Genomic DNA, 23,091 nt, shown 5'->3' on the forward strand with positions numbered 1-23,091 from the left:
TAGGAGATATGGATGAATATTTACAAAAATATAAATTGCCTAGATTAACAGCAGAAGAAATAGAATACCTAAATAATCCCATATCAGAAATAGAAATTGAACAAGCCATCAAAGAACTCCCTAAGAAAAAAATCACCAGGACCCGATCGATTCACAAGTGAATTCTATCAGACATTCAAAGAAATTCAAAAATTGAAAACATTGAAAAGTATAGGAATAGAAGGACCCTTCCTAAAAATAATAAACAGTATATACCTAAAACCATCAACAAGCATCATATGCAATGGGGATAAATTAGAAGCCTTCCCAATAAGATCAGGAGTGAAACAAGGATGCCCATTATCACCTCTATTATTCAACATCGTACTAGAAACACTAGCAATAGCAATTAGAGAAGAAAAAGAAATTGAAGGTATCAAAATAGGCAATGAGGAGACTAAGCTATCACTCTTTGCAGATGATATGATGGTATACTTAAAAAATCCTAGAGAATCAACTAAGAGGCTGGTAGAAATAATCAACAACTTTAGCAAAGTGGCAGGATACAAAATAAATGCACATAAATCATCAGCATTTCTATACATTTCCAACACATTAGTACAGCAAGAGGTAGAAAGAGAAACACCATTTAAAATCACCCTAGACAATATAAAATACTTGGGAATCAATCTAACAGAACAAACACAGCTATTATACGAAAACAACTACAAAACACTTTCCAAACAAAACTGGACCTCAACAATTGGAAAGCCATTAACTGTTCATGGGTAGGACGAGCTAACATAATAAAAATGAACATCCTACCCAAATTAATTTACCTATTTAGCGCCATACCTATCAAATTACCAAAAAACTTCTTTACTGAATTAGGAAAAACTATAACAAATTTCATTTGGAATAACAAAAGATGAAGAATATCAAAGGAAATAATGAAAAAAAATGTGAAGGAAGGGGGCCTAGCAGTACCAGATATCAAACTATACTATAAAGCAGCAGTCATTAAATCAATATGGTACTGGCTAAGAGATAGAAGGGAGGATCAGTGGAATAGACTTGGGGTTAATGATGTCAGCAAGACAGTGTATGATAAACCCAAAGAGCCCAACTTTTAAAGGGACATGAATCCACTATTTGACAAAAACTGCTGGGAAATTTGGAAAACAATATGGGAGAGATTAGGTCTAGATCAACATCTCACACCCTACACCAAGATAAATTCAGAATGGGTGAATGACTTGAATATAAAGAGGGAAACTATAAACAAGTTAAGTGAACACAGAATAGTATACTTGTCAGATCTCTGAGAAAGGAAAGATTTTAAAACCAAGCAAGAGTTAGAGAAAATTACAAAATGTAAATTAAATGGTTTTGATTATATTAAGCTAAAAAGCTTTTGTACAAACAAAAACAATGTAGTCAAAATCAGAAGGGAAACAACAAATTGGGAAAAAATCTTTATAACAAAAAACTCTGACAGGGGTCTAATCACTCAAATATACAAGGAGTTAAAGCAATTGTATAAAAAATCAAGCCATTCCCCAATTGATAAATGGGCAAGAGACATGAATAGGCAATTTTCAGTTAAAGAAATCAAAAGTATCAATAAGCACATGAGAAAGTGTTCTAAATATCTAATAATTAGAGAAATGCAAATCAAAACAACTCTGAGGTATCACCTCACACCTAGCAGATAGGCTAAAATGAAAGAAGGGGAGAGTAATGAATGTTGGAGGGGATGTGGCAAAATCGGGACATTGATGCATTGCTGGTGGAGCTGTGAACTGATCTGGCCATTCTGGCTGGCAATTTGGAACCATGCCCAAAGGGCTATAAAAGACTGCCTGCCCTTTGATCCAGCCATACCATTGCTGGGTTTGTACCCCAAACAGATCATAGATAAACAGACTTGTATGAAAATATTTATAGCTGCGCTTTTTGTAGTGGCAAAAAACTGGAAAAGGAGGGTATGTCCTTGAATTGGGGAATGGCTGAACAAATTGTGGTATATGCGGGTGATGGAATACTATTGTGCTAAAAGGAATAATAAACTGGAGGAATTCCATGTAAATTGGAGAGACCTCCAGGAAGTGATGCAGAGCGAAAGGAGCAGAGCCAGAAGAACATTGTACACAGAGACTGATATACTATGGTAAAATCAAATGTAATGGGCTCCTGTACCAGCAGCACTGCAATGACACAAGACAGCTCTGAGGGATTTATGTTAAAGATGCTACCCACATTCAGAGGAAGGACTGCAGGAGAGGAAACATATAAGATAAACAATTGCTTGAATGCATGGACTGAGGCGGACATGAATGGGAAATAGACCCTGAACAAGGACACTTGTTACAACCAGTGGAAATGTGCGTTGGCCATGGGTGGGAGGAGAGCTGGGGGTGAAGGGGAAAGTAGGGGCATAAAGTATGTAAATAGATTAAAAACGAATATTAATAAATGTCTAATAAAAAAAAAGATTAAATGGGAAAAAATGTAATTTCGTGAGAGCTGTACAGTGCTCACAGTACGTGCTCTTGTAACAGTGCCTGAAAAAAAATGGGCTTTATAGCTCCTGCAGAAAGAGCCATATCTGGCCCTTAAAAGAGCCAGATATGGCTCAAGAGCCATATGTTGCTGACCCCTGCTATAGCCAGCCCTATACTTTAGGATAATCACTTTGGTAATTGAATGGAGAACAGAGTCTATGCAGAGACCAGTTAGAAGGCTATTGTAATAATTCAAGCAAAAGGTTATGAAGAGCTTGGGGTATCAGGGGCAGCTATGAGGATTGAGTTCAGTGGATTGAGAGCCAGGCATAGAGGCAGGAGGTCCTAGATTCAAACCTGGCTTCAGAGTGTGACCCTGGGCAAGTCACTTAACTCCCATTGCCTAGCCCTTACCACTCTTCTACCTTGGGACCAGTACACAGTATTGATTCCAAAACAGAAAGTAAGGGTTAAATAAAAGAGGTGATGATCAGTGGATAGTGGCTTTGAGTAGAGAAAAGAATGTATACATAAGAGATATTTCAGTGTAGAAATGAAAGACATTTGATTAGAATAACACAAGATCTGGCAATGAAAGCTGCAGGTGGTTGAACAGAATGATAAATTGGAAAAGCTATTGCATTTATCAGTTATGACATCATTAGTAACCTTGAACAGTCAATCAACATTTATTATATGTCTACTACTATTTTATGTCTGGGAATAAAAAAATTTTTTTTACCCTCCCCCCCCCAGCAGTTTCAGCTTCCAAGGAATTTGCAATCTAATGGAGGAAGACAGTGTGCAAAAAGGAAGCTGAAAAGGTGAGGGGGAAGGAATTTGGCTGTGAGGATTCTAGATGGTTCTTTCTAGGAATGTGGCCACAAAAGGGAGAAGAGCTGTTGAATGATAGCTTGAGGGGATGACAGGGCTAACTGTTTTATTAAGGATGGGATAGACTTGTTCAGATTTGTAGCCCAAAGGAAAGAAGTGAACAGATAGATTGAGAGGTTGCTGAGTGATAGTAATAGAGGGAAAGTCTTTGAATGTCAGTAGGGAATAAGGAAAGTACCAACTTCTGGCCCACTGTGTCAAGGATATGAAAGAAGAGTCTGTGTGGACAGCAATGCCGCATTTTCAAGGAAGAGCTAGGTTCCTACCACAACCCGTTTCTGAATTGCATTAAGGGTTTTTTTTTTTTAATAAGAGCTTAATATTTTTTAAAGTACATTTGGAAAAAAAGGGAGAAAAAATGTGTTTGATCTCAGTTATGACTTTTTCTTCCTAAACAGTCCTGGGACATAATCCAGCTTCTGGCCAATTCATTCCCTTTTTTTCTCTGTCTCTCATGTCCAGCAAAAATAGAGGAAAGGGATTGTTTATGCCCTTTTGAACAAGACCCACTTTTCTCATCTCTTCCTCTCTCTTGCAGCCAAGTTTTTCCCTTAGAGGTACATAAGTAGCTCCTTTGAGGATATTTTAGCTTTCAGTAACCTCAGTGTGTAAGGATAAGATGGAATCAGGCCAATTAAAGTTCCTAGAGTTTGTATTTCGAATAAACTGGAGGGGAAAGAGAGAGAGAGAGAGACAGACAGACACAGACACAGACAGAGAGACAAAGATTTGGATGTGGGAGTGAGAGAGGGAAAGGAGTTTTATTGAATTGTAAATAAAAGATATGATTTCATTCCATTACTGTTGGCTTAATTGGTACCAGCTTAATAAGATACAAAGCCTATTTATACTGCTAAGAAAGGACATCTTTCATAGAAACACTCTAGTACACAAATTGTCTGAATTACAGGCTCTGCATACAAAAGAGAGAAGCAATAGACACTTCAGGAGAAAATTTTCTGTGACTTCCTATATTTTACTGCAATGTCACATAGCACAAATTCCTAGCATTTTAATGTAAATGCAAGTTGCATACAAATCCTATATCCTGCATTTATTTTGCTTCTCAATTCAGTTTATGTACAGTTTTAACATATGCTAAGCAAAGGATAGGAAAAAGTGATCACCTTGTGAGAACCCAAAACACCTGCCATCCATGTTCATACAAGGTGGAACATTTTACATTCCAATCTTGATCTACCTTCTATTTTCAGCTACATTGAGAACACAGCTTCAGAGCCTTAATGCTATGGGGAAAACAGCCATTTGAATGAGACCTCTGGAGCCCATTTTCAGCAGTGTGCTTAAGTGGGTGCTCAGTGAATGCTATTTTGTGATGATGGAACAGCATTTCCTAGATGAGGCTGCTGCTCTTCCCTTGTGCTCTAGGAAGTGGGCAGCCAGTAAACAGTTGTTACTGAGAGATTAGAGGATACATAGCATGATAAAAGGTGTTTATTAACTAGACAAATGGCATACCTAATAAAATGAAGACCAAGGACATTTTGCTATAATAACGATAGCTAGCATTTAAGTAACACTTAAAGACTTGAAAAATGTTCTCTATATATCATTTCATTTGACCTTCACAACAACCCTTTGAGAGGTTATCCCATTGTGCTAAAATTATATCTTGTTCTGATTCCCCCAACCCACTCTTCTCTTCTAGTCAGTATAGTAAGTTTATAAACAGCTAGTATAAAAGTGTGATAGCAAGAAGTAAGATTGCAAAGGGAAACTTGAAAATCACATACAAACCATCCCAAAGATTAAAGGAACATAATTTATAAATTGTATCATATATTTTCTTTCTTTTTCTTTCTTCCTTTCTTCTCTTCCTCCTCCTCCTCCTCTTCCTCCTCCTCCTCCTCCTCCTCCTCCTCTCCCTCCTCCTCTTCCTTCTTCTTCTCTCTCTTTTACCCCTACTTTCTCTTTTGGCAACAACTCTGAAACAGAAGGACAAGGGCCAGACAAATGGAATTAAGTTACTTTTCCAGGATCACACAGCTATGAAGTATCTGAGATCAAATTTGAATTCAGTTCCCCTTGACCCCAAGCCTGGCACTATCTGTATTCCCTGTGCCCACCTAGCTGTTCCTGTATCATATATTTCCCCCCAACTTGTTTATTTTTCCTCAATTACATATTAACAAATTAAAAAATAGATTTGTTTTTTAAAATCTAAAATTCTAAATTTTCTCCCTTCTTTTACCCTCCTTGCAAGTAATTTGATGTATATTATACATGTGCCATCATGCAAAATATATTTCCATACTAGTTGCCTTGCAAAAGAAAACACATTTAAAAAACCAAGAATAATAAAGAAAAAATTATGCTTTGATTTATATTCAGAGTCTGTCATTTCTTTCTCTGGAGGTGGAGAGCATTTTTAGCATAAGTCCTTCAGAATTTTCTTGGATCATTGTATTGCTGAAAATAGCAAAGTCACTCACAATGAACTGTATCATATATCAACCAAAAATCACATCCTGGTAATATGTGCTGATTTGCAGGAACCATCTGGGTTTTGCTGTCAGGGTAATTTGGTTCTATGATATGTAAATACCCCAGTAAAGACCATCAGATCGCCAAACTGTGCTGATAATTTTGAGATAATATGGATGTACTATTTACTGCCAACTCTGAAATGATTTGTATGTGTTAATGAATTAACTCCACAGTGGCTCAAAGAGTTAGTCTGTTTCCCTCAAAAAAACCTATTAAAAAGAGACTTCAAAACTACTCCCTAGTATTCTTCCATCTCTTAAGGGTCCATGATCCTGGATTTCTCCCATCTCCAATCTGTGATGACTCATCCCTCTCTGTCCTCTTCTCTACTGATGGCTGCTTTTATCACCTCATCCTCTATCCCCCATTATCTGCCTCTGGACCTTCTGTAACACTTCTTTTTGTATTTTCCATGCTATTTTCCTCTACACCCTGTATGTCTTATTAAAGTGTGAATTGTTATCTTGTTTCCCTGGCCAAAGTGGTCTTTCCTGGCCAGTATCCAGAGTTAGGTGTGTCTGCCTCCATTTCGTAATTTCATAAATTAATTATCAATTTACCCATTTTACAGGGAAGGAAAGCAAAACTAGGAGAGGTAAAGTGGCTTGCCCAGGGTCACCCAGATAATAAATGTCTGAGGCTGAATTTGAACTCTTATCAATGAGCCTGGAACTGGAGATCCTATCCACTGTACTATCCAGTGACACATTGAATAGCAAGCCAGCCAAAATCTCTTGGCAACGATAACCACAACTCTGTATTTTATTTTATTTTTTTAAATAATTTTTTATTTTTAGAAAAATTTTCCATGGTTACATAAGTCATGTTTTTACTTTCCCCTTCACCCCCTCAACCCCTTGCCCCCCTTCGCTGTAGCCAATTTGCATTTCCACTGGTTTTATTATGTGTGGTCAGTCAAGACTTAATTATACATTATTGATAGTTACATGGTTGTGGTCTTTTCAGGTCTGCATCCCCAATCATGTCCTCATCAATCCAAGTGTCCAAGCAGTTGTTTTTCTTCTGTGTTTCTACTCCTGTAGTTCTTCCTCTGAATGTGGGTAGTGTTCCTTTCCATAAATCCCTCAGAATTGTCTTGGGTCATTGCATTGCTGCTAGTACAGACGTCCATTACATTCAATTTTACCACAGTATATCAGTCTCTGTGTACAATGTTCTTCTGGCTCTGCTCCTTTCACTCTACATCAATTCCTGGAGGACTTTCCAGTTCACATGGAATTCCTCCAGTTTATTATTCCTTTGAGCACAATAGTATTCCATCACCAACATACACCACAATTTGTTCAGCCATTCCCCAATTGAAGGGCATACCCTTGCTTTCCAGTTTTTTGCCACCACAAAGCGCAGCTATAAATATTTTTGTGCAAGTCTGTTTATCTATGATGTCTTTGGGGTACAATCCCAGCAATGGTATGGCTGGATCAAAGGGCAGGCAGTCTTTTATTGCTCTTTGGGCATAGTTCCAAATTGCCAGCCAGAATGGTTGATCAGTTCACAACTCCACCAACAGTGCATTAACGTCCCAATTTTGCCACATCCCCTCCAACATTCATTACTCTCCCCTGCTATCATTTTAGCCATTCTGCTAGGTGTGAGGTGATACCTCAGAGTTGTTTTGATTTGCATTTCTTTAATTATTAGAGATTTAGAACACTTTCTCATGTGCTTATTGATACTTTTGATTTCTTTACCTGAAAATTGCCTCTTCATGTCCCTTGCCCATTTATCAATTGGGGAATGGCTTGATTTTTTTATACAATTGATTTAGCTCCTTGTATATTTGAGTAATTAGACCCCTGTCAGAATTTTTTGTTATAAAGATTTTTTCCCAGTTTGTTGTTTCCCTTCTGATTTTGGTTGCATTGTTTTTCTTTGTACAAAAACTTTTTAATTTAATATAATCGAAATTATTTATTTTACATTTTGTAATTTTCTCTAACTCTTGTTTGGTTTTAAAATCTTTCCTTTCTCAGAGATCTGACAAGTATACTATTCTATGTTCACCTAATTTACTTACAGTTTCCTTCTTTGTATTTAAGTCTTTCGCCCATTCTGAATTTATCTTGGTGTATAGTGTGAGATGTTGATCTAAATCTAATCTCTCCCATATTGTTTTCCAATTTTCCCAGCAGTTTTTGTCAAATAGTGGATTTTTGTCCCAAAAGTTGGGCTCTTTGGGTTTATCAAACACTGTCTTGCTGACATCACTTACCCCAAGTCTATTCCACTGATCCTTCCTTCTATCTCTTAGCCAGTACCATATTGTTTTGATGACCACTGCTTTATAGTATAGCTTAATATCTGGTACTGCTAAGCCACCTTCCTTCAGGTTTTTTTTTTCCATTATTTCCCTTGATATTCTTGATCTTTTGTTCTTAAAAATAAACTTTGTCATAGTTTTTTCTAATTCAGTAAAAAAGGTTTTTGGTAGTTTGATAGGCATGGCACTAAATAAGTAAATTAATTTGGGTAGGATGTTCATTTTTATTATGTTAGCTCGTCCTACCCATGAGCACTCAATGTTTTTCCAATTGTTTAGATCTAGTTTTACTTTTTTGGAAAGTGTTTTGTAGTTATGTTCATATAATTCCTGTATTTGTTTTGGTAGATAGATTCCCAAGTATTTTATATTGTCCAGGGCAATTTTAAATGGTATTTCTCTTAACTCTTGCTGCTGTGATGTGTTGGAAATATATAGAAATGCTGATGATTTATGTGCATTTATTTTGTATCCTGCAACCTTGCTAAAGTTGTGGATTATTTCTACTAGCTTTTTAGTTGATTCTCTAGGATTTTTTTAAGTAGACCATCATGTCATCTGCAAAGAGTGATAGCTTAGTCTCCTCCTTGCCTATTTTGATACCTTCAATTTCTTTTTCTTCTCTAATTGCAACTGCTAGTGTTTCTAGTACAATGTTAAATAAAAGAGGTGATAATGGGCATCCTTGTTTCACACCTGATCTTATTGGAAAGGCTTCTAATTTATCCCCATTGCATATAATGCTTGTCGATGGCTTAAGATATATACTGTCTATTATTTTTAGGAAAGAACCTTCTATTCCTATACTTCCTAGTGTTTTCAGTAGGAATGGGTGTTGTATTTTGTCAAAGGCTTTTTCAGCATCTATTGAGATAATCATGTGATTTTTGTTTGTTAGACTGTTGATATGGTCAGTTATGTGGATGGTTTTCCTAATGTTGAACCATCCTTGCATTCCTGGTATAAATCCCACCTGATCATGGTGGATGATCTTCTTAATTACTTGCTGGAGTCTCTTTGCTAGTATTCTATTTAAGATTTTTGCATCTATGTTCATTAGGGAGATTGGTCTGTAGTTTTCTTTCTCTGTTTTTGATCTCCCTGGCTTTGGGATCAGTACCATATTTGTGTCATAAAAGGAATTTGGTAGGACTCCTTCTTTGCTTATCATATCAAATAATTTGTATAGTACTGGGATTAGTTGCTCTTTGAATGTCTGATAGAATTCACTTGTGAATCCATCAGGCCCTGGCGATTTTTTCTTAGGGAGTTCTTTAATGGCCTGTTCAATTTCTTTTTCTGATATTGGATTATTTAAGTATTCTATTTCTTCTGCTGTTAATCTAGGCAATTTATATTTTTGCAAATATTCATCCATATCACCCAGATTACTAAATTTATTGCTATATAATTGGGCAAAATAGTTTTTAATGATTGCCTTAACTTCCTCTTCATTAGAGGTGAGGTCTCCTTTTCTATCTTTGATACTATTTAAAAAAGGAAAGAAGAAAACCAAATTAATTAGATTAACCAGTACTTTGTCTATTTTATCTGTTTTTTCAAAATACTGGGTTCTACTCTTATTTATTAATTCAATAGTTCTTTTACTTTTGATTTTATTAATTTCTCCTTTGATTTTTAGTATTTCTAATTTAGTTTTCATCTGAAGATTTTTTATTTGTTCATTTTCTAGTTTTTTAAGTTGCATGCCCAATTCATTAACCTCTGCCCTCCCTAATTTGTTAATATATGCACTCAGTGATATCAATTTTCCCCTTAGAACTGCTTTGGCTGCATCCCATAAGTTTGGTAAGATGTCTCATCATTGTCATTGTCTTCAATGAAATTATTAATTGTTTCTGTGATTTGTTCTTTCACTAAATTATTTTGGAGAATCATATTATTTAATTTCCAATTAGTTTTTGGTTTGCCTCTCCATGTATTCTTATTAATAACTTTTTATTGCATTATGATCTGAGGTTACATTTATTATTTCTGCTTTTTTGCATTTGTTTGCCATGTTTCTGTGCCCTATTACATGGTCTATCTTTTGTGAATGTTCCATGTGCTAATGAAAAGAAGGTATATTCCTTTTTGTGTCTATTTATTTTTCTCCAAATATCTATTAACTCGAATTTTTCTAGGGTTTCATTTACCTCTCTTATCTCTTTCTTATTTATTTTTTGGTTTGACTTATCTAGATCTGATAGGGGAAGGTTCAGGTCCCCCACTAGTATGGTTTTGCTATCTATTTCATCCTTGAGCTCCACTAGTTTCTCCTTTAGAAATTTGGAAGCTATTCTGTTTGGTGCATACATATTGAGTACTGATATTTCTTTATTGTTTATACTGCTTTTTATTAGGATGTAGTAACATTCCCTATCTCTTTTAACCTTATCTATTTTTACTTTGGCTCTGTCAGAGATCATGATAGCCACCTCTTCCTTCTTTTTCTCATTTGAAGCCCAAAAGATTTTGCTCCATCCTCTCATTTTCATTCTATGTCTGTCTGTCTGTCTGATGTGTTTTTCTTGTAAACAATATATGGTTGGGTTTTGGTTTCTAATCCACTCTGCTATTTGCTTCCATTTTATGGGTGTTATTAAATTTAGATTAATGTAATGTAATTTACATTATATATTATTATTATATTTTTATTTAAATTATATATTGTATATAATGTAATTTATATTATATAATGTAATTTAGATTGCTTCAAAGTTTACAAAGGCGAGGGGGCAGCTGGGTGGCTCAGTGGATTGAGAGCCAGGCCCAGAGATGGGAGGTCCTGGGTTCAAGTCTGGCCTCAGACACTTCCCAGCTGTGTGACCCTGGGCAAGTCACTTAACCCCCATTGCCTATTAAAAAAAAGTTTACAAAGGGCTTTGAACTACTTGGCTTAGGATTTTGCTTGGGTAGACAAGAAGATACAGGTTGATTAGCATCTGAGGCACTGAATTATAATTGTAACTTACAAATGGCTGCTAAGTTTTATGATGCATCTCAAAATAATTCAACAAACACTTTTTGGATACTTTATATTTGCATCATACTGACATCTCCTCATAAGACAGAAATAAAAAACAGTTCTTGCCCTCAAGAAACTTATATTTAGAGGGGAAGGGATGAAAAACAACAGGTAGACAGTTATGTCAAATAGTAAAGAAAAAAATGTCTAGTTGTTTCTGAGTGACTCCCTTGGTCAAAGTCTTATATCACTTCCTTGGGGAGTGCCTTTTTTATTTCTTAGCCAGTATCATATAATTTTGATCATTACTTCCTTATAATATAGTTCAAAATATAGTACTACTAAACCTCCTTTTATATTTTTTCATTAATTCCTTTTGATATTCTTTTTTTTAAACCCTTAACTTCTGTGTATTGGCTTCTAGGTGGAAGAGTGGTAAGGGTGGGCAATGGGGGTCAAGTGTCTGAAGCCGGACCTGAACCTAGGACCTCCCGTCTCTAAGTCTGACTCTCAATCCACTGAGCTACTCAGCTGCCCCCACCTTTTGGTATTCTTGACCTCTTGTTTTTCCAAATAAATGATGCAATTATTTTTTCTATTTTGATAAAATAGGTTTTTTTGTAATTTAATTGGGATGGCATTGAATAAGTAGATTACTTTCAGTAGGATTGTCATTTTATTTATATTGGCTCTGCCCACTCATAAACAATGAATAATTCTCCAGTTACTTAAATATGACCTTATTTGTATAAAAATGTTTTATAATTATGTTCATATTGTTTCTGGGTTTATTTTGGCAGATGTATTCCTAGGTATTTTATTATTTTGTGGTTAATTGTACAACAACAAAAATATAACAAAAATCATATTATTATAGTAATAGATGTAGAAAAAGCTTTTTACAAAATACATTTATACTAAAAACACGTAAAAGGCAGCTAGTTGGTTTGGAGAATAGAGAGCCAAGTATAGAGACAAGGTCCTGGGTTCAAATTTGATCTCAGACACTTCCTAGCTGTGCAACCCTAGGCAAGTCACTTAATCCTCATTAATGGAAGATATGGGTTAAAAAAAAACAACACTTAAGAACATAGGTATAAATAGATTTTTCTTTAGAATAAGAAGAAGGATATACTTAAAACCATCAGCAAACATCACAAGTGAAACAAGTATGTCCATTATTACCAGTATTGTTTAATATTATATTAGAAATGTAATCTATAGCAATAAGAGAAGAAAAAAGAAATGGAAGAAATTAGAATGGTCAATGAGGTAATAAAACTCTTTTCACAAACAATATGGTTCTGTTCATTTCACTGCATCAGTTCTTAGAAGTCTTTTATATTCATATACCGCATTCACAGTCATTGTGCAGTTAATAGACATTTACTTTGTTTCCAATTCTTTGCTACCGCAAATGCTATGACTAATTTTGTACACGAGTCTTATTCTGCTTCTTTTGAACAATCTCGGTAAGATATGAGCCTAACAGTGGTGCAATGGAAGCAATATATTAACCCACAAACCTTATTTCCTGACTCAGAATCAATACTGCGTATTGATTCCAAGGCAGAAGAACAGGAAGGATTAGGCAATGGGGGTTAAGTGACTTGTCCAAGGTCGCACAGGTAGGAAGTGTCTGAGGCCAGATTTGAACCCAGGACTTTCCATTTCTAGTCCTCACTGTTCCCAGCTAGTTTTATTTTATTTTATTATTTTATTTTTATTATTATTTTTAATAAACCTTTACCTTCCATCCTGGAATCAATAGTATATATTGGTTCCAAGGCAGAAGAGCAGTAAGGGCTAGGTAATGGGGGTCAAGTGATTTGCCCAGGGTCACGCAGTAAGAAGTGTCTGAGGCCAGATTTGAACCTACCCAGCTAGTTTTATTTAAAAGGTGATGAAAATATCCTCAAGATTTGATTGTCTCTGGGAACTAAAAAAAAGACAAAGATTATTTATATTGATTCCTGGTCTCTTGAGTACAAAAGAACGAGTAGGAGCTCTGGTATCTTCTGATGCTTAGCTAGTGGATCACAAATGAACAAGTCATGCAGAAGAGATTTGTCTAACTGAACCAAATTGAGATTTCCTCAGGGCATATCTTGTGAGATATCCTCATCTTCTTGTGGCTAAGAAAGATTTTCTTTTGTTAACCATTTGGTGACCCGCGGGTGTCTCATCTTGTTTCATATGATCAATAAAGATTCTGAATAAAAACTATCAGGGGCCTGGATTGAGTTGGGACCAGCATAGAACAAGTAGTATTTACTGGGTATGCATAGTTTCACAGATTTGGGGGTATTTTTCCAAGTTACCTTTCTTATGGGGAAAACAAGGGAAGTTAACTTAAATATTTATCTGGGTTCAGAAGGGTGAGTAGGAGACAGGAATGGACAATAGTCTGGGACCAAGTAAGTTAGGTTTAGCTATTTGAAAATGACAGTTGACAGAAGTGACAGGCCTTAACTGTCACCCTGCTCCACCTAGACAGGGAGTCTGTGAAACCAGCAAGTAAATGACAAGAGGGCTTATAAACAAGTTAATTTAAGGAAACTATAGTCTAAAGAAGGGAGAAGGGGTTTCTGTTCTACCAGTCTATGGGCAAGTCTCAGGGACAGAGAATGGACTTATCTACACTAAGCTAAAACTATAGCAGGGAGGGGACAATGGAGATCAGGATGGAAAGTGGGTCTTCACTGCTGAGTCCTGTTGAAATCCAGCGATGGTACAGCTTTCCCAGGTCTTTAGCCAGTACTCCTTCAGTGGGTAGATCTGGGAGCTAACCCAGCCCAAGTTAACCAGCAACTCAGGATGGGTTTAATAGTCTCTACCAAAAATCTCCCACAAGCAGATGATAGTCTTCCTTCTGGATCCCAGAAAATGAGGGTACAAACTCCACTTCCTCTGAGGTCTCCCAGGAGTCAGTTACAACTTGTCCCCAACCACCATGGAGTCCATCCCAGAGAGAGAGAGGCAACACTTCCTGCTTCCCCATTCTATTTAGAATCCTTCAGCCCTGATTGCTAAGTCCTTACAACACCTTCCAGAATGTCATAGCTTCTTCAGCACTGCATTAGTGTGCCTGCCCTCCCACAACCCTTCTGGTAATTGTCATTTTTTAATTTTTGTCATCTTTGAAGATTTGATAGGTGTAAGGTAAAATTTCAGAGTTTCTTTAATTATCATTTCTCTTTTTATTAGTCATTTGGAATATTTTTATATGGTTGTTAAGAGTTTACCTTTTTTTGCTCTACTTCTTTAAAGAATGTTCTGTTTATATCTTTTGATTATTTATCTATTGGGCAATGCCTCTTGTTCATACACACACATATAGGTATCAAGTCCCTCTGTATTGTGAATATCATATTTTTATTAGAGAAGTTTGCTGCAAAGATTTTTTTCTAGTTAAAAAAATTATTTCCGGAAGTTTCTCAGTTAAAGGTTACATTTTCAATTATATAGGGGACTGAGCCAAATTTATAGGTCTAAGAGTCATTCCCCAGTTGACAAGTGGTCAAGGGATATGGACCAACAGTTTTCAAAGTCATATCAAAAATCTTTTAAGGACTAATAATTAAGGAAATAAAAACTAAAACAACTCTGAAGTACTACCTCATCCCCCTCAGATTAGTTAATATGAAAGAAAAGGAGGGGACACTGGAGAGGATGTGGGAAAATAGATACACTAATTATTGTTGGTGGAGCTGCTCACTAGTCCAGCCATTCTGAAGAACAATATGGAACTATGCTCAAAGGGCTATAAAACTGTACAAATCCTTTCATTCAACAATATTCCTTCTAGATTTGTATCTCAAAGAGATCAAAGAAGGGACAAGGACCTATATGTATAAAAATATTTAGAGTAGTTCTTTTTGTGGTGGCAAAGAACTGGAAATTGAGGGGATACCCACAACTGGGGAGTATTTAAGTTATAGTTATATGAAAGTTATATGCTCTAAAAATTATGAATGGGATGGTTTTAGAAGAACCTGGGAAGATTTATATGGATTAATGCAAAGTGAAGTGAACCAAGTGAATAATTTACAAAGTAACAGCAATACTGTAAACATAATCAATCATGAAAGACTTAGTAACTACCCACTGAGAAGGAAAGCAATATGATACTTTTTATGCATGTGAAATCATATAAAACATTTCCATATTAGCGATTTTGCAGAAAAAGAAAGGAAAAATAAGAAAAAAGTAAGAAAAATAAAGAGTTTTTTAAAAAGTGTGTTTCAATCTGCACTTAGAGTTGTTCATCATTTTTCTTTCTGGAGGTAAATAGCATTTTTTTCATCATGAGTCCTCTGAAATTGTCTTGGATCATTATACTGATCAGACTAGGTAAGTCTTTTGCAGGTGATCATCATTACAATAGTGCTTTTTTTTTTTTTACTTCACTTTGCATCAATTCATGTCTGAATTTTCTGAAAACATCCATCTCATCATTTATTATAGCACAGTTGTTTTCCAACACAATTTACATGCTTGGTTAGTCATTCCCCAGTTGATGGATATTTCCTCACTTCTAATTCTTTGCCATCACAAAAAGTTGCGCTAAATATTTTTTTAAACCCTTACTTTCCATCATAATTTATTCTAGGTATTATTTCCAAGTAGAAGAGCAGTAAGGGCTATGCAGTTGGAGTTGTGACTTGCCAACGGTCACACAGCTAAGAAATATGAAGCCAGATTTGAACCTAGGATGTCTTCTCTCCAGGCCTGGTTCTCTAATTACTAAGTCACTTAGCTGTCTCCCTAAATATATTTGTACATTTGGATTCTTTTTTCTTTTTCTTTGATCTCTTTGGAATATAGATATCCAATGATAGTTGACACAAAGTGTTAAAAAGTCCAAAGGAGGGAGAGGTCATCTGGACCTGGGGGAGCAGATTCAAGGAAAGTGGTTCAGGTAGGAGGCAGGCCCTGAGATTTAGTTTAATTCATGAATTTCATGTCAAGAAGGTTCTAGTAGCATGGGGAAGAAGAGCTATAATAATAAACAAGGGGTATATGGGGAGGGGGGAATTGCTATTAATAGTGATCAGCCCTGATTTCTCTTCCTATGAATAATTTTTCTTTGAGGGATCCTATCTATATATTATATGTAATGACCCATCAGCAATAAAAATGGACTGAGTATAAGAAGTTCTTATGAGTGCAAAATTTGAGACGTTGTGAAGAGGAAAATAGAAATTAGGGTGACAAATATTTTTAGTGAAGTATGAGACCTAGAACTTTGATTTCTTTGGTGTAGGGAACTCCTGGGATGGGAACAGATATCAGCAACTTGTCTGTAACTTATATATTCTTAGAAACTTATTTTTCTGGGGACATTGAAAGTTTTGGGGAGGTAGGTGGTACAGTGGATGGAGCATCAGGGGTAGAATCAGGAAGACCTGAGTTCAAATGTAGCCTCAGATGCTTTCTGGCTGTGTGACCTGGGGCAAGTCATTTAGCTTCTTTGCCTTAGTTTCCTTATCCATAAAATTAGCAGGAGACAGAAACATCAAACCGCTCCAGTACCTTTGCAAAGAAAATCCCAAATTGGGGGGGGGGGGGGAGGGACAGAAAGAGCTGGACATGATCAAACAACAATAATTGAAAGTTAAAGTGACTTACTTGGGTTGGAGAAAAGACTTGAAATTGAGCAGGCCTCCCCATCATCAACATTATACCATTCCTCTTCTCTGAGGCATGATACTTAAAATATAAAATTCATTTATATTTTCAATCTTTTTTCATATTTTCTCATGTTTTATTACAAATGTACTGCATGTTTAATTCAACAAAATAATAGGAAACAAGACTTGATTCTCTCCCTTTCCTGAATAAAAATTCTTTTTAGATAAAAGGGATCCCTTTCAATCTCCTATACATCTATGGTACAGTCAGGTTTTTTAAATTCACTGTTCCTTTGCTTTGTAATTCCTGCACTTAGAACATACAATTTTATGTCTTGTTTTAAATTTCATGCTCCAGGTACAACCAAGAAAGATGTTCAACAATGCCTAGTGCCTCAACTCTGCATCATGACTCTAAGCTGAAAAAATTGCCTGATGGTGACCCAAGTGCCTTTCGACCTTTGCCCATCCCCTCAGAGAAGAGTTGTTCATCTACAGCATCCATTGGCATATTAGGTGGTAACCTCTCATCAGTGACTAATCAAAGAGAAAGTCACCTGTCCTATACAGTAAAGTCAAAAGAACTCTTGACAGCGTCAGATGAGAAAAACCCTCAGAGTGAAATCCAATTGAAATATAGTGGGACTGGAAATGACTTTTACTCAGGAAATGTCTCCAGTAATCTCATTTTACCTGGCAACCCAAATTTGGAGAAGAAGGTGTCTGAGCTCCACCTGTATATTATTTCTACTACCTCACCAATGTTTCTACACTTAAAAAGTTCATGGAACAATTATATCATAGTAAGTGCTCTCCCACTGGGTTGCCAATGTACACTATCAGGAGAATAAAGCAAAGGATGTCAGTTTGGGGATTTATATTCCTGATAGGGTGATGTAAGGGTTAAAATTGGGGTTTTGACAAAATAAGGGAGCTGCTTTTAATAACTTAAGTTTTAATGAGAATATAGTAGAATTATAAATTAATTCTATCCCTTTAAGCCAGAGGAAAGAAAACTAGCAGCTTTAAGCAATTAACAATTTGGTTTAATTGAAATAGAGATAGTAAAATGAATATAGTAAAGGAGAGGAATATAGGAAAAAGGTAGAGAAAGAAAATTCCTAATGTCTATACTATACTATAACTACTGCTAATAACAATCACCCCAGAAAGTTCCAACCCAATCCAATCCAATAAAACTAACCCAATCAGTGTTTAATCCAACCCCAGTTAGGTTTGTCAATGTCAATGAAGACCAGCCATCTTCCAAAAAGTTCAAGGAAGGGAAAAAACCCAACAGTCCAAACCTAAAGTCCAAAACCCAAAAGGCAAAAAGCCCTCTAAAGGCTAAAGCCAAAAGCCCTCTCAGAAAACTCAGGCCTGCCTTTATATTCCAGCAACTAAATGCCAACCACCAACTAATCACCAGCCCACACCACCAGCAACCAACTCATGTCCAGCACCCAACTTCTCCGCAGCTGCCAGCCCTAACTGTCAGCAACTGAAAGGCCGAACTCACCCTTGGTCCCTTTTATAGCCTCCTTTCTACCTCACTTCCTGTCTCTATGGTTCTTCTTTCCTGTCTCTATGGTTCCTACTTCCTGTCACTGTGGGCTGGTTAATCTCTATGTATCTCCATGGAAAGAGGACCTCCAGATCCCCCATTAAATTAAAGAAATTAAAGATTTCCTTTTTAGAGTGAAGAATCACCAAAAGGCTTAAAGAAAGAAATAGGAAGGGTTAAAAAAATTAATTTAATTAAAAAATTTTTTATCCATGGTTACATGATTTTTGTTGTCTCCTTCCCTTCTTCCCTCCCCGTTTCTGGAGTTGACAAGCAATTCCACTGGGTTATACATATATTATCACTCAAAATCTATTTAGGAAAGCTGTTGAATGACTAATGCTGAAAGGCAGCAGATTTGAATTTTCTCCAACAATGCAATTAAAATATTTCATCTACTCCAAATCCCTCTATGAAAAGAAGAGACTAACATTTTTTGGTGTTATCGCCCCCTCTGGTAGTCTAGACCCCTTCTTAGAATAATGTTTTTAAATGCATAAATAAAATACATAGGACCACAAGGGAAATCAATTATATTGGAAAATAATTATTAAAAAAATATAAAAGGTGGGGCAGCTGGGTAGCTCAGTGGATTGAGAGCCAGGCTTAGAGACGGGAGGTCCTAGGTTCAAATCTGGCCTCAGACACTTCCCAGCTGTATGATCCTGGGCAAGTCGCTTACGCCCATTGTCTAGCCCCTACCACTTTTCTGCCTTGGAACCAATACAGAGTATTGATTCCAAGATGGAAGGTGAGGGTTTATATAAAGAGGAGCAGCTAGATGGCTCAGTGGATTGAGAGCCTTGCCTAGAGATAGGAAGTCCTTGTTCAAATCTGACCTCAGACACTTCCAGAGGTAAAGGTTTAAAATATATATACACAACAGATTTGTAGAGTCCTCCCTTTATCTATCCCAGGAACCATGGATCTTTGGTTAAAAGTGTATATAATCTGACCTCAGACATTCCTAGCTGTGTGACCCTGGGCAAGTCATATAATCCCCATTGCCTAGCCCTCTCTTCTGCCTTGTAACCCATACACAGTATTGATTCTAAGATAAAAGGTAAAAAAAGGTGCTCCCATAACAATGTACAGATTGCATCTGAAAAAGGTTCTGATAGTATGGGGGGTGGGAGGGTGGAGAGAGAGAGAGAGACAAAGAGAGAGAGAGACAGAGAGAGAGAGAGAGAGAGAGAGAGAGAGAGAGAGACAGAGAGACAGAGAGAGAGAGAGAGAGAGAGAGAGAGAGAGAGAGAGGTGTAATAAATAAGAGGTATACTAGGAGGCTTACTATTAATAGTGATCAGTTCTGACTTCCTTTCATAATAATAAAAATTTTTCTTTGTTGGGTCCCATAGGATTGAAGCCCATTTGCCTGTTGTGTATACTTAAAGAAGGTCCTAAATATGACCACAGTAACACCTGAATTAGCAGCACATAAACTGGGGAGTGATTCCCAAATTCTGAACTTTGGAACTAAATTTTTTAGATAAAAGAATAGTGGAAATAATTTCAGAAAGTTTTCCTCCTTCACTATCATCTCTTTACCTCCCTCAAAGCTGAGTTTATGGATGACTCATTATGTCTGGCTCCCCTGGATCCTTCCAGTTGTTCATGTTTTCTCTTTCCCCATAATTACTTTTTTTTTTTAAACCCTCACCTTCTATCTTGGAGTAGGAAGTATCTGAGGCCAGATTTGAACCCAGGACCTCCTGTCTCTAGGCCTGGCTCTCAATCCTCTGTGCTACCTAGCTGCCCCCACCCCCAGTTACTTTTAATTTGCATCCTTTTGGTCTTTATTTATTCCTACATTTTCCTTCATGTTCCCAGTATTCCCAGTTCATGATATGTCTTTAGGTCATGGGATAGATCTTAGAAATTTGACATGTCTGTGTGTTTTTTGTATGTGTGTATATGTGTATGGCCCTTTTAAACTTCAGAAAATTTGTTAAGTATAATTTACAAAGTCAATAAGATGAAAATATATTGATGTTGAGCCTGTTCCATATGGAAACAGACGGATTATTATACACTTTGTCCAAGAAGTAAGGATTTAAGTTTTCATTTAATATGAAAAGGAAGCAGAATTTACCCCCCAGGACAAAGATTAGACCCATTTCTTTTCCTCAGGTACTCATTTGCAAAGACCTATAGCAAAATCTTGGATTAAAAACCAAACAAACTTGGAGGAACCCTTAACTCCAGAGATGCATGGTTATTATCGGGGAAATAACCATTGCCTGTTTAGTCCCAGACTGCAGAAATTGGGAAATGTACTAGATTTAGAGTGAGGTCTCTCACTGAGTGGTTACAAAGTAAAGCTAACTTCTGCTCTTCTGACTCCTGCCTAAGAGATGACAAGCATTAGGGCATAAGCCCTGAGAATGTATGTAGAACTGGAAAAATTTCTATTTGTCCTGAGGTCCCTTCTCTTCCTGAACCAGTATAGCTGAACTTGAAGCTGGAGGAGGTTCTAGATCCAGGGAATCCAACGGTTCAGTTCATTAATTGGAGATGTTTTCCTCTATGGAGAGAAAATCTAGCTGAACAATTGGTCTCAGACGCAGATACCATACCCAGCAGTGGCAATCAATGCTCAAGTAGTAAGTTGCCTTGGCCATATGTTTTCTTATATATATTTCCTATATATTTCTTCCTTTCTCTGTGGGTAGAATGTGTATTTGTAAGAGTATATGGCCAAGGTTTATGGGGAAGATATTTTGTAACTATGATTCCTGTTATGCTCTTTGAGTAATTGTGTTTCCTGAGAGCCATTTGAGTTTACTGACAGATTGTTTAAGGAAAGCACACTGATGGGGGCTTATGGATTATAGTTTTAAAAGAGCAGTGATACAGTGTCACTCTAATTTTAATAACTCTTGTGGAAACCTAACTGGGGAAGGTGAGAGAAAACAAGAGAGAAGGTGATTATCCTAGAGGGAGTTCTGTACTATGGGCACTTACTTTGTCCAGCATATATTTAGGTGCCCAATGCATTTATAGAGACCCATGGGAGAGACCCTTCATCTTAGATTCTCCTTTTTGGATCTCCTAGTTTTATAAAGAAAAAATCGGTGTATCTTTTCTTTCTTTTTAAATCCTTTCTGTCTGTCTTAGTAATAATTCTAAAACAGAAGGGCAGGGGATAGGCAAATGGAGTTAAGTGACTTGCCCAGGCTCATACAGCTAGGAAGTATCTGAGACCAGATTCAAACCCAGATATTCCTGACTCCAGGCTTGCTATCCTATCTACCATGCTACCCCTAGCTAGCTGCCTCTAGTATATCTTTTTTTTAAAATTAGTTTTCATCTATAATTAGATAATTTTCTGGTGTGTTACTTTTGCAAGTTAACTCTTACATGGTTGAATGTTTAAATATAAATATCTTTTGTATTACTATATCTGTTACAAGTGTGAAGGCAGTGTGCTTGTGTACATGGTGTATCTTCCTAACATGAATTGAATACTGTACCCTGAGTCACCCAGAGGACTTCTGTGTAAAGGAATGGCCCTTGACTGAAGAGGTAACATTTTTTCAAGGTGCTATTAATTCCTTCAGGAAGTGTGAAAGTGTCATTAAATGCTAGAAAGGGAAAGAGAAGACTCTGTTTTCTTAAAATCCTAAGAATTCTAAAGTTCTTGGTAAGATAAGAATTTCAGAAAGTGCTTGGAAAGGGATTCCTACGCATCTCACAGAATACAGGGTTAAAACTATTCCTCATTGAGGACACATATGGAGCCAGATAGCCATGAGTAACCTGGAAGAAAAAGCCCTTTGCAGAAGTGGTAATAGATACAGATGCCAGTAGGTCACCACAATTCACAATGAGTTGTGTTGCATACATTGGAACCATCAGCCCAAGTTAAAACTTTTCTTAGGTGGCAACTAGGTGGCTCAGTGGATAGAGAGCCAGACTTGGAGAAGGGAGGATCTGGGTTTAAATATGGCCTCAGACATTTCCTGACTGTGTGACCCTTGGGCAAATCACTTAACTCCAATTGCCTAGCTCTTACCACTCTTCTGCCTTGGAATCAATGCTATTGATAATATTGATTCTAAGTCAGAAAATAAGGATAAAAAAAAAGAAAAAACTTTTCTCAGGAGAAGATCCATGTTTCCCTGGGGAGGGGGGGGGGACATGAAATATCTGGTTGAGAAATATACCTAAAGCATTACATCATTGATATATATTTTCCATCATGTCCCACCTCCACCAGATTCCCATTCTAGTCTTCACAGAAAAGTGGCACAGTGAATAGATCCCTGGACCTGGAGTCAGGAAGACCAGGAAGACCTGAGTTCACAAATCAAGTCACTTAACTATTGTCTGCCTTAGTTTCTTCATCTATAAAATAGGGATGATAATAATAGTACCTATCTCTCAGAGTTGTGACCATGAAAGAAGATATCTGTAAAGCTCTTTTTAAACCTTAAAGCTCTATATAAATGCTATTATTATTATTATTACTACTACTACAAGCATTTTAGTCATGTGGCTTCAGGTTTTACAGTCTTCAGACAGTATAAAATTCCAAAAGCAGACAGGATTATTCACTGGGAGAATCCAGGAGTCAAGGAATGACTGAAACAATCTTTTCCTACTTGTAGTTTACATTCTTTTTTTGTAAGCTCTATAAAAATCTCATTTTTTTAACATTTAAGAATTTTTTTGAGTTCCAAACTAACTCTAACTCTCTCTCTCTCTCTCTCTCTCTCTCTCTCTCTCTCTCTCTCTCTCTCTCTCTCTCTCTCTCTCTC

The 23,091-nt window shown here is 36.6% G+C and overlaps 1 protein-coding gene across 1 annotated transcript in view; it reads left to right on the forward strand.

The window, feature by feature from the left end:
* C5H12orf56 (chromosome 5 C12orf56 homolog) overlaps nt 1-23,091 on the forward strand; it is a 97,220-nt gene that overhangs the window by 24,068 nt on the left and 50,061 nt on the right. The window contains exon 5 of the mRNA XM_044679212.1: nt 17,126-17,570. Coding sequence (XP_044535147.1) covers nt 17,126-17,570 — 445 coding nt within the window. The remainder of the gene's footprint in view (nt 1-17,125; nt 17,571-23,091) is intronic.

The sequence above is a fragment of the Gracilinanus agilis genome, chromosome 5 (genome assembly GCF_016433145.1).
Source record: "Gracilinanus agilis isolate LMUSP501 chromosome 5, AgileGrace, whole genome shotgun sequence".
Taxonomy (NCBI): Eukaryota; Metazoa; Chordata; class Mammalia; order Didelphimorphia; family Didelphidae; genus Gracilinanus; species Gracilinanus agilis.